The sequence below is a fragment of the Theropithecus gelada genome, chromosome 1 (genome assembly GCF_003255815.1).
Source record: "Theropithecus gelada isolate Dixy chromosome 1, Tgel_1.0, whole genome shotgun sequence".
Lineage (NCBI taxonomy): Eukaryota > Metazoa > Chordata > Mammalia > Primates > Cercopithecidae > Theropithecus > Theropithecus gelada.
The window spans coordinates 97,707,690-97,720,777 of NC_037668.1; the positions used below are offsets into that span (position 1 = coordinate 97,707,690).

At 31.8% G+C, this 13,088-nt stretch overlaps 1 protein-coding gene across 3 annotated transcripts in view; it reads left to right on the plus strand.

The window, feature by feature from the left end:
• Window positions 1-13,088, plus strand: part of LRRC7 (leucine rich repeat containing 7) — a 556,840-nt gene that overhangs the window by 276,785 nt on the left and 266,967 nt on the right. For all 3 annotated transcript variants that reach the window (XM_025391937.1, XM_025391929.1, XM_025391946.1), the window contains 2 exons: window positions 501-590; window positions 3,934-3,990. In XM_025391937.1, the coding sequence (XP_025247722.1) occupies window positions 501-590; window positions 3,934-3,990 (147 nt within the window). The remainder of the gene's footprint in view (window positions 1-500; window positions 591-3,933; window positions 3,991-13,088) is intronic.

The window sequence follows — 13,088 nt, forward strand, 5'->3', positions numbered from 1 at the left end:
AAGGGGACAACATGCTCCTTCACTTTTCATACTGGGCAACTTTAGTCATCACTGTAACAAATTGTAAACAAATTTTGATGATTAAGTGAAATAGTAACTGGATACTCTTGCCTGACTATATATGTGCATATTCTGTTGAAAAAGGAACATTAGTTTTAAAATTACAAACAAGCCAAACAATTTGAGATTTCCATAAAAAATGTCCTGGCTGGTGTGCATAAGATTAGGCCAGCAATAAGAGATGATGTTGCTAATTTTAGCAGTGACATAAATCTTAGTGTAGGAGAGTAGCATGGAAGTGGATAAATGCTATTTACTTTAATGACAGGCAAAATTTTCAAACTGTAACAACATGCTCAATAAATTCTTTCATTACTGTAATACCAAAGGAGAGTTGAAAAATGTATTACATTTATATTTTTTCTCCTCAGAGATACATATTTTTGTTCTGTTTCTATAGCAATATCAATGCAATGACTAAAACTTTAACTCCTTTTTAGACTCCCTGATGGCTTCACACAGCTCCTAAACCTGACCCAGCTCTACCTGAATGACGCCTTTCTTGAATTTCTTCCAGCCAATTTTGGAAGGTAAGAATAAGAAATTTAAATTATGCAATTATATTTCACCTTAGGTAAGTGCTTTACTAGTGTCAGTTGATGAGACTTCAAAAGTGCCAGCTGTGATTAAAGATAGGCCTCATTATTATTCAATAAATGAAACTCTGTTAATTAATGAAACTTTTGCAAAAAATAAAGTAAAATTAGGCCTTTACATGACATTAATAGTCAAATAAATTCTAGATGAATTAAAGAGTTGAATATAAAAGAATAAAGCCAGAAATGATCTGAGGGGAAAAAAGGAGATGAATATTTATGGCTATTTTGTTGAGAAATACCTTTACAGGCACAGACGCAAAGAAGAATACCATAAATGGATAGATATGCTGACCTAAATACTTTTATCATAAAGTATCAGAAAATCAAAGATTTAAGGTAAAACAATAAACTGAAAAATAGTTTCATTATATATGAAAAAAATTATTTATATATTTAACCTAGAATTCTTACATATAAATATGCAAACAAAGATTTTAGGGGAAAATGGTCGAATTACAAGAAAAAAGCAATTCATAATAACACATATGAATGGCTGGGGAACACATAAAACATGTCTGTCTTCACAAATAATAAATATAATACAAATTAAAACAATAAAAGACCTTTATGTTCCAACATATTGCAAAAACTTTTTTTTAGAGTATAAGAACAGAGATGATCTCCTGCTCTCTGATAGGATTGTAGAATGTTATGACCTTCAAGCAGGGCAGTATGCTTTTAAAACCTTTGAAAATATTTACAAACTGTTGCCTCTGTGAATCATTTCTAGAAATGTCTATTACCATTGTCAGTATCCCACTGGGATTTATGGACAAGTTTATTGTTATTTACAAAGTGAAAAAAGTGAAATCACATATCTGTCTAGGATATTGGTTAAATATATTATGGTTCATCTATATGATAATACTGTATAATAATTAATATTATCTTAGGAAAGTTTTTTTTAATTCTTAAGATGTTTCCAATATTAATATGAATCTATATGAAATGAAAGACTGGTATCTTAAAAGTAAAATTACGAATAATTTTTATTGTCATCTTGACATGTTTTTCAATATTTTTCAGGTGTTCTACAATGAGCTTTTTTGTGCAAAAGATATATCTCAACAGCTAGGACATTTTTAAGTTTATTGTCAACTACATTTATGTAAATGAATATCTTTGAAATTATTCAAATAATAGACTAAGTGTAGCTTGACATCAATCTGTTGACCGAAGCTGGCACAGGACATTAAGAACTCAGTTGAATAATGAAGTCACTTAACATGTGACAGCCTCCATTTACATACTGAGAGCACATCAACATTTCCCAGATTCCCTTACTTTTGCACATCACACCATCACAACACTTATGAACAGCATATACTTGGGCAGTTTTAAACTTCACAGAGCGTCCAAAGAGCATTGCCTGGCTTCTAAATGAATTGGCATTTCATCATTCATCCATAGAAACTAGCCTTGCCTTTCTGGCACTGACCATAGCATTACAATATACTTTGGATTTATCAAATCAGAAAATATTTAATTATTATCTTAAGATACATTTTTTTCTTGAACTTTTGTCAGTTCTCTTTAGTCGTAATGTGAGGAAAAGATTTGGGCAAGTGAAAAACATAATACCAACACCAAAACCACTTGAAAATAGAATATAATTTTGCATAAATTGCCTACAAAAAATATGCTCTGTTTTATCATTATCATCTAAAAAGGTCTCTAACCTTCAACTGTGTAGTTTAACAAGAGGACACTTAAAATTCCTTTTAACACCTGAGATTCTGTGCTCCTAAAAGCCAAAATCAGTACAAAATATCATACTAGTACAATTGTTGACAAGATTTGAGACATGCAAATGCTTAAGAAATCTCCTTTACTAGAATATACCCATGCTGTGAAGAACTGAATCACTTTATTTCATATACAGATTAATCATTATAAGATTAAAATTAAATAAAAAAGCTTGATAGGCGGCAAAAAAAAAAGAAAGGGAGAGAGACCTACATGAAAACCTAAAAGTACAGTAAATATGGGAGATGGTAGATGAAAAACTTCGAATAGTAAAATATTTCCCAAAACATTAAGAATTCAGATAATCCAGTTAATATCTGTTCTAAAGTAGCTTCATCTGGGTACATTTTAACGTTCAGTATGGACGTGAATAACAATAGTGTGTCCTAGACTACAAAACTTAACAAGTAATTAAGTGTGAAATGCATTCCTAATCACAAATGTTACTCAAGCAACAGAAACTATGAATACCTCTCATTCTTCTCACGTGATTTCCCCAACCCCAGCATTGTCACGGGACATATGATGTGATAGATTTTTAAATGTATGAACTTTTCATAAATGTTAAAATATGCACCTTAGAGTCAATGAAATATGGTATATTGCAACACTTCTCCCATTGTGTAAATAATGAAAATAATAATAGCCAATTCTTATTAAAACTTGTGATATACAAGAAATTATGCTTTACATGTATTACATTATTTAATGTTCCAAACCATACAAATTTGATACTGCTGTCACACACTTATGGATGAGGAAATTGAATTAAGAGAGGTTAATTAATTTGCCCGGTGTCAGAGAGGCAGAATATGAAAGAGTTTGCATTTCACCCAGGTTTGTCTTCCTATAAAATCCCATTTTTTTAACTCTATGCTATAGTATTTGCTTTTTAGTTTATTTATAGTCTCTTGAGAGAAATTATTGCCATATTCCAGTGAACACAGCATCTGATATTTAGTATACATTCAAATATCAATGAAAATATTGAACAACAAATATATTTTTATAAAACGTATGAAATTTAGAAGGCTGGAATCCAAAGATATCTTTTAAATATCTCAGTTAATTTTAGGAAAATGATATTTGTCATTGCCCAATACTGATGTAACCCTACTCATAATCAATATGTAAATTTCTTTAAAATCTATAACCATAGTTAAAAGAATATTTGAACATGGCTCTTTGAATAGTGATAATGATAGTTTACCGTAGTAAAATTTATTTTTATTTTAATTTTTAATTATTATGGGTGCATATAGTTGTATATATTTATGAGGTATGTGTGATATTTTAGTACAGACATACAATGTGTAATGATCAAATCAGGGTAATTGGGGTATCCATCACTTCAAGCTTTTATCATTTCTTTGTGTTAGAAATATTCCAATTCTAGTTTTTTAGTTATTTTTAAATATACATTATTGTTAACTATAGTAACCCTATAGTACTACCAAATACTAGACCTTACTCAATAATTTTTTAGACAGAAATACTAAGAGGAAATTTTAAAAATTCATTTCTGTAGACTTGTCAAATTGCGGATCTTGGAGTTAAGAGAAAATCACTTGAAAACTCTACCAAAGTAAGTGACTGTGTATTTTCTGAATTTTGAACTGTGATATTTTTTCACTAGTAAGAAAAATAACTACTTTTATTTTGTTTGTGTTTTGGTACTTTAATTGAGTTAATTTATCTACACATTTTTCCTAATGGCCAAAAAGTATGGTATACTGTAAAAGATTCATATTATATGAGAATGTATTCTGTTTTATAAAACTGTAATTACAGGTAAAGGTGGAAAGAGTTCACTTAAGTTTCTTCGCATGGCTGAAGATACATGCCAGAAAATTATTGCACTAAAACATGTGAAATTGTCATTCTTATAGCTAAAAACAATAGTGTCACAAGATTCAACTTAATAGGATGCTTAATTCTTCAAGTTAATTTATGGATTGTAGTATACCTTTCAGTTTTTAAATCAAGAATATGCCACAAAGTTTTAGGAAAAAAGATTAAAATGTTTCAAGAGATCACAAAGTGGTTTAGCTAAAAGTTATATATTCTTTCAAATTGTTCATTTTTACTAGTCTATTTAAAATTTGGTGTATATAAAAATATAGGGTATTTTAAAGTAAAAACTAATCCTTAAAATTTTATGCAATGTTTACCATAATAAAATGCTTTGTTTCACCCAGCTTTGCCTTATTCATGTGTAACAATAGAATTTTGTGTTTTACAGAGTTATTTTTGAAAATCAAAATGGATTTTTTACTCAATTAAATCATTACACTTGTATATATTAAGATGAAAATATTTAAAGTACTATGTTGCTATTATCACCCTTCTGCAGTATTATAGAGTACAGTGACTAATTTTTTAAACATTTCAGTAGGACTTAGATACATCTGCTGAACCAAAATGTAACCTTATTTTTTACTTATTAAATCCTTTTCCAAAGCAAACTGGATTGACTAATATTTCAACAACATACCTTCAAGTACATTTTATGTATGATATTGTGTACTAAAATTGTCATTGTAATATAATAACACAATTATGAAAATAACTTTCAATAATGATATGGATTTAATTTGAATATATACATAAAGATAAAATACCTACTTAATCCTCCATAAGAGAAGACAAGGAGAGAGCATAGTAATGAGGAAATGTCTGCATATTTCACCATCCAGCACTTCTAAATTATGCCTTTCTCTAAGCTAAAGCACTGGGTATGGGCCTAACCCAGGGGACCCCCTCCCAGGCTGGGGGCATAAACAGGTGGAAAGATGGTTGAGGGTGTTAATTGTTCAAGTGGAAATTTCCTGCAAATGCAGCTAGTGCCACGGAGTCCATCCCTCATGCTTTTGTCTGCCACATTTAAAGTAAGTGCGAAACATGGCTAACTGGAAGCTAAACCAAGATAGAAAAGCAGGTGTCCCCTTCACCTAAATATATACATTTAGGTCAAGGAGAAAATATTGAGTATGCAGAGGAGAATCCTTTTCCCTCTGTTCTCAAATAATGGCTTTCCTTTGAAGTAGAAAATAAACCTGACATAGGTTGTTAGGTTTTTAAATATATATCTTTAAATATGAATCTTAAATATAAATTAAAACCTGATATAGATTGATAATACGGACTTTATATGAGGTAGCTGTGTGAATAAATCAGAGTACTGAGGAACAATAATAACAACAATAATTGGTGCTGGAGTATTGTGCAGGCTTTCAGATTTGGGTTCAGTATTAAACAGAATTAAAATAAGTAGAATAATATGCATAAATGAATTTGGACATAGAAAAATGTTGTAAAGATATATTAGAACTGGTGTTGGGTCTCTTTGATAGACTCATATACATATAACTTATATAGCTGTTACATTTTAAGAAACATTCTCAAAGTTACTTGCAATCTAGTGTGTTCATTTTATAACCCACAGACCAAAATCTAAAGAACAAAATTCAGGCATAAAATATAGATAACTTTAGTTTTGGGTCTATAGAATGAGAATCGCAGAAAGAAATTCTTCTTTGAATAAAAATAAACTTTGTTTTCACTATGTATTATACCTTTTGATCACCAGTCTATACCTGTAACTTAAAGCCACGTGAGAGCAGTATAGTATCCTTTATTTTGCACTCCCAATAAAAATAAAGGTAAAAACATAGTTTTAGGAAAAACAATTTTAGTTTAACAATAACTATTCTGAGAAGAGATAACTCATGATTTACTTAGGGAAAAAAACAAGATGTTGGATTTTTAGTTATTTTCTCTTCTTTTCATCTTTTAAGTCTATATGCTTAGCGATCTGTGCAAAATGTGAATGTGTGTAAGAATTATAATATAACATGCATTAAGATGTACATCCTTTAAGCAAACTGATAGATACACTTAAATGTATGCAAATTCTAGGATAATTTTTTTCTGTTAAAAAAATAGTATTATAAATTTCCTTATAATGTTTATGATCATTACTCTACATACATCAAGGAGGAGTAATAAAATTAAGTCCTTCGGAAATGCATTTGCCTAAAACTCATTGAAACAGTCAAGTCTTGATTATTTGTAATAATAGAAGATAGTAAACATCTGAAAATAACTAGAATGCCAAAAGGAAAAATTTTTAGATTCCATGATACGGTTTTTCCTTATAGAAGAATTATCTTCTTCATTGTGTTTTTTGAGGGATAGTCAGAAAATGTGGAGATGGTAAAGAGAATTCAAATGAATGTTAGATGTCAAGGGAAAACCAAGCCTTTGTTTCCTTATTTGTTTGCTTATTTATTCCTTCCTTCATTTGTTTGTGTAAGAGCATCTCAGGGTCAGGAATCAAAGAGAGGCTGGATTCTCAGTGATGCTGTCTCAGGGTGTCTCATGAGGCTTGAATGGGCCAGGGTTTGCCTCAGATCTCACTCAAGTGGTGGTTGGCAAATGGGTTTCTCACTGATGATAGGCTGGAAGCTTTCCATTCTTTTCCTATAGAAACTCATGTGTGCTTCTCTATAGGGCTACTCTCAGTGTGGCTGCTTGCTTCCTTCTGAGCAAGTGATTTGAGAGAAAGAGTGTACATCTAAGACAGAAGCCTTGGTCTTTATCTAATCTCAGAAGTGATATACTATGATGTCTACCATATACTATTGATCACAGAGACCAAATCTGGACCATTTCTTCCAAAGTATGGAAGAAAACAATGTTAAGACTATAAATACCAGGAGACAGGGATTAATGGAGTCCATTGTAGAGGTTCCTACAACAGGTCTGGTTCTCAGCATTGCTAGTCTAGAAATTCAATGCCAACATATACTAGATGCATCAGACACAGGAGGCCGACACACAAATCATCAAATGCACGGGGGATTTTATCTTAGCACAGGACACTCTGTTTTCCAGAACTCCAGCTATACTGGTGTTCCTCTTGAACAAAACAAGTGTGTTCCCATTTTGAAGGTTTTACACCATTGAGAATTTTCTTTCTATACCTTTGCATCGTTAGGTCTTATGATTTATGTCTCTCTTCAGATAACTGCCTCCTCGGGGGCCTTCCCCAATTATGTCATATAAAATTGTCTCCCTTCTTCTTTACACCATTTCATTATTGTATTTGATTTTCATCATAGCACTTACTGCTTTCTGTATGATTTTGACTCTTTGCGTACTTGGAGATACCTCCTCAAGACAGTATAAGTTCCATTAATGAGAGGTTATTTCCACTTGGTCACTGTGGACTCTCCAATGCCTTAAACATGGTAGACATTCCAAACGAGAATGCTGAGCTACGGATTCACAATAACAAGTATCTGTCATGTGACCTTGACATTTTGCGTCACTTGATTATTTTTCTCCACAGAAAATTATATGGGAAGCCAAACATTATAATCAGATTAATCTTGAAGAGCAGCATGAAGTCAGACAAGGACAAACGATTGGGATTTCTCAATAGCTGATAGCCCAGACTTGGATTTCATAAACCTACACACATTTTCTCTCTCTCTAAATGGTTTCAAGTTAGGCACAATAGTTAAGACATGACAGGGAGAAAAATAACTTCATATTAACTAAATTAATATTTGTAACAACTAAATAAAATACAAAAATGGTATAATATTTGCTTTTTATTAAAATGTGTCACATTTCATCAGGAAACAAAATATATGTCAAGATAAAAATGAAGGGATAAAAACAATTTTTTAAAATGAAATTTAGAAATTTTTTCCACAGAAGTAACATAACATCATATAAATGATTGGTAATAATCATGGGTTTTAACTTTAAATAAAACTGTCCCATATGTGTGAGAAGAATTTTTCTAATACCCTAAAGTTAAAATAAGGCCTCATTCATTAATAATTTATCAAGGCCATGACTAATTTTGTTTCAACTAGAGTTTAAATATATTATGTAAATGCATGTGTTAATTATGAAACTATGAAGTAATATGAAGAAAAGGAAACATAAATTAAGGTAACATGAATATTCATGTCTCCTGATGCACAAGGCATGAAGCATGATACCTCACTTTGCTGTCATAAACACTGACTAAGAGAGGAATGTTCAAATATATTCCAACAGAATTAATGGGGTAATATCGGTAAATACAGTAAAACCTGATGAACATATTCAAAATTGGGAAAGTGGATAGATTTGGTAGATGAAGAATGCTAAGAGTTGTTGGAAGAAGTTCTAAGTGGAAACATAAATCTGAAGTAGTGACAATATCTTTTGGGTCATTGACCCTTCAGAGAATCTGAAAAAAGCTATGGAATATAGAAAAGTATTAATTCTAAAGTTCAACTTGTATCTATTTTCAGTATATGAATAGTCTATTGTGAATATACATGTTCTTATTTTCACCTAGAAGTAGAATATTTTGCCTTTTATGTAAAATAAGCCACATCAAAATACCTAGTATTGGCTAGGAGCAGTGGCTCACATCTGTAATCCTAGCACTTCGGGAGACCAAGGCAGGTGGATCACTTGAGGTCAGGAGTTTGAGACCAGCCTGGGCAACATGGTGAAATCCTGTCTCTACTGAAAATACAAAACGTAGCCAGGCATAGTGGTGTGCACCTGTAACCCTAGCTACTCGGGAGGCTGAGGCAACTGAATCACTTGAACCTGGGAGGCGGAGGTTGCAGAGATCATGCCACTGAACTCCAGCCTGGGCAACAGAGTGAAACTCCATCTCAAAAAAAAAAAAAAAAAAAAAAAGAAAGAAAACAAAAAAAAAAAAAACCCTAGTATAGAGCACCAAAAAGAGGGCCCTCCCGATTTTAGGGTTCAAATTTGTCAAATGGATAATTTTAGTCATATAACCGTTTCTAGTATGTTGATTGAAGATGTTTTTAAGAAGAGAATATTTTATTGAGTAAATTTTATTTTGGGTTGTTAATAGGATTAGATTTCATTATCATCTGTGAAGGTTTTTAATTTCCCATAGTAGAAATTATTAAGGAATTATTTAAGAGAAAAATTTTCCAAAGTACACGCATAAATGATACTTTTAAACTACTAAGCTGTGTATGCTAGATATCTCATAAATGGTGTATCTATTATTTATATGATTTTATCCCTCAAGCATCATTGCTTTTATTAAGTGATTTTGCCCCTGAAAACAAAGGTTCAGGAACTCTGTAGTACCACCTTTGTGAATACCTAAGGACATGTACACAACACAAATATACTTACAGAAGATGCCAATACATTATACCTTAACTAGACATACTCTTCCAAAAAGATTCACTTTAAATTATGTACGTAAATTAAAACCAGAGCTACACTGACAGCTGCACACTGTTAAGGAAAGATATTAGATCATGAAAGTCGAAAAAGACTAAGGGACTATTACAGATTCAAGAAGACTAAAGAGACTAAAAGAAATGTCCTTCTTAACTGGTTCTTTAGCTATAGAGGACATTTTTGAGACACTGACAAAATTTGGGTTTGAAGATTAGATGCTATTAATTTCCTGATTTGGATGGTTGTATTTTGGTTGTGTAGAATGTTTATGTGTAGGAAATACTGAAGTATTTGGGAGTAATGGGACACCAGATTGGCGGTTTATTCTCAAGTAATTCAGAAAAACATGATTTTTAGTTTTTAAACATTTTTGTAATTTTGTGACTGTTTCAACAAAAAAGTCACTTTATTTTTTATTGTGTTATTTGATTTCCTTTTTAGTTTTTTCATTGTGGTAAGACTACTTAACATGAGATCTACCCTCCTAACAAACTTTTAAGCATACAATACAGTATTGTTAGCCATACACACAATGTTGGACAGCAGATGTCTGCAACTTGTTCATCTTGTATAACTGAAACTTTATACCAATTGAACAACTCCCCATTCCCTCCTGCCCTCAGCCCCTGGCAGCCATCATTTGATGCTATTTCTGAGTCTGACCATTTTAGATACCTTGTGTATGTGGAACGTGCAGTATTTGTCCTTCTTTGACTAGCCTATGTCACTTAGCAGATTCACCCATGTTTTAAGGTGGAATAATATTCCGCTATATACATACATACCACATTTTCTTTATTCGTTCATCTGTTGTTGGACATTTAGGTTGATTCCATATCTTGGCTACTGTGAATAATGATGCAATGAACACGGGAGTGCAGACATCTCTTCAAGATCCCAGTGTCAGTTCTTTTGGATATACATTTAGAAGTGAGATTACTGGATCATATGGTAGTTCTATTTTAAATTTTTTTAGGAAACTATTCACTATATTTTACCATACTGTTTTCCATAGGAGCTGTACCATTTTCCAATATAACAAAGGGAACATAAAAATGTGTTTTAGAAATATATTTTCAAAGATAAATAAAGATAAAACACTTTCAACACAGATAAAATTATTAACTGTATGAAATATTTGTCAATATACAGGTTAAGGGAAGAATTTACACTTCCATACTAAAATGCTAAGGCCATCAGGCCTATAATTCCAGCATTTTGGGAGGCCAAGGTGGGAGAATCACTTGAGCCCAGGAGTTTGAGACCAGCCTAGGCAACATAGCGAGGCCCTGTCTCTACAAAAATTTCTAAAACTTAGCTGGGATTGGTGGTGTGTGCCTGTATTCCCAGCTACAAGGGAGTTGAAGTGGGAGGATCACTTGAGGAAAGGAGGTTGAGATTGCAGTGAGCTCTGATCATGCCACTGCACTCCAGCCTGGGAAACAAAATGAGACCCTCTCCCAAATAAATAAATAAAATGCTTAAATATTTATAAAAATCAGCATTTTAGAAGTAAAGGTTCTATGTATATGAGTAATATATGCACTGTGTATTTTTTTCCTAACCTGAATGGCAATAAGTGCTACATATTTATAATTATCACTCAAATTTCTAAACTATTCATTTCCAAGTACTATGTTTTTGTTTCTCATATAAGTTCATTTATTCTTTTTTAATAAGATTACTCCATAGGCAGGCTTATCTAAATATAAATTTGCTATGTTTTCTTCTTTTAAAATCCTTCCTTTGTTATCTAGTTTACTACCAGTTATTATCAAAATAATGAAGAAAGCTCATAGATTAATATGTATTCTAAACTGGACAGGTGTGACTAAGTCATGTTTCCATTCTCATTTCAGGGTCCTATTAATGAATTTACCTCATTTGGCATTATGCTACCCTACTAGCTATTTTAATGAAATACATCAATAGGTTCCTTAGTGCCATTGTAATGAAAATTTCATTGTCAGTCACAGCTTACAGAATGGCTTTTTGATGTTTCTATTAACTCTGTATTTGTAATTCTGTTTTGTAACTGTAATACATAATTGGATACTGTGTGATTGTGTTATCATATTACCTTATGCTTTTACTAATTTATATCAATTTACAAGGTACAGTGTTTTTGCTGAACCCATAGTACCATCCTCTTCAGGATTGTCTTTATCAAAATCCCCAGTTTGACAAGCTAACTAACCAAGGGAAACCACATCAGTGCCCTCTGCTTTTAGAGAATTGTACATGGAAACATATATTTTCTTATCACTTGGTGCTATATTTTCAATTCAAATGAAATAAGTGGACAATCATGACATTCTATATTTAAAAGTATTCTATAAATTATAATGTGTTATAACAGAGTGATTATTAGAGTCACTTCTAAAATATCAAATATGTGCTTTCCATAGACTCACAAAGGAAAGACTGAGTTCTGCCTTGTGAACTAATTGTATTTCTTTTTAAACTGATACTCCCCACACAAAATTAAGAATGATAATATTATGATTAGCTAAGGATGTATCGGGAATGGGAGGAGCTTGGAAGAGGTCACAAAAGCCAAGTAACACCACGGTATTCAAATTGCTCTTTTCAGACTACTTCATTTTTTGTTTGTTTGTTTGTTTTTTCTTTTTTTCTTTCTTTTTTTTTTATTATTATTATACTTTAAGTTCTAGGGTACATGTACAATAGCTACTCTGATCCCTGATGATTAGTTTACCAAAAGATAGAAACTGCCTGCAGTAACAGTGATGCTGAAAATGCTGGGCTTCAGTTTTATAAGATCTCAGAGGCTTAGTCTATAGTGGAACAATTAGCCCACACTCTTACTTCTGTTTCGCTGAGAAGAGCTGTAAAGTACTTGAGTGGGAATGCACTTTGCAGGCAAAAGGCCCTTGTTGCTTGTTTATGAGTTATTTACCTTCTCTGAATCTCAATGTCCTTATTTGTAAAGAGTGCTAGATGTCATTACCTCTTTTAAGCTGGGAAATGTATTTTGGGTAAGAGTTGATGAAAATAAGGCTTATTATCATTTAGACCCAGGAAGAATTTTAAATAAATTTAGTATACACTGACACTTAGAAAATCTGGGCGTGTGCAAGAAAAGATTGGCATGAGTTCTAGATATTTTTCATTTTATCTCATAAAAAATCTTTATCATAAATGAAATAATGTTATTTTTAGTTTCTTATAATAAATTCTTAAAAATAATGTGTGATGCTAACGTGCCTTTCTTACTTCACCAGCAGTACTCTAATGAAAACTTACACGACTCATTTTCTGTCATTCTCAATAAAAAAATATAGAAAATGTTTAAATAGTCTAGTTATTAATTCTTAATGACTTTTTGCTTTTAAAATTGGTAACTTCTTCAGTCAAATATTGAACTTAGCAACTAAAACACATGATAGAAATGAACACTCAACAAGGATTAGGAAAGGC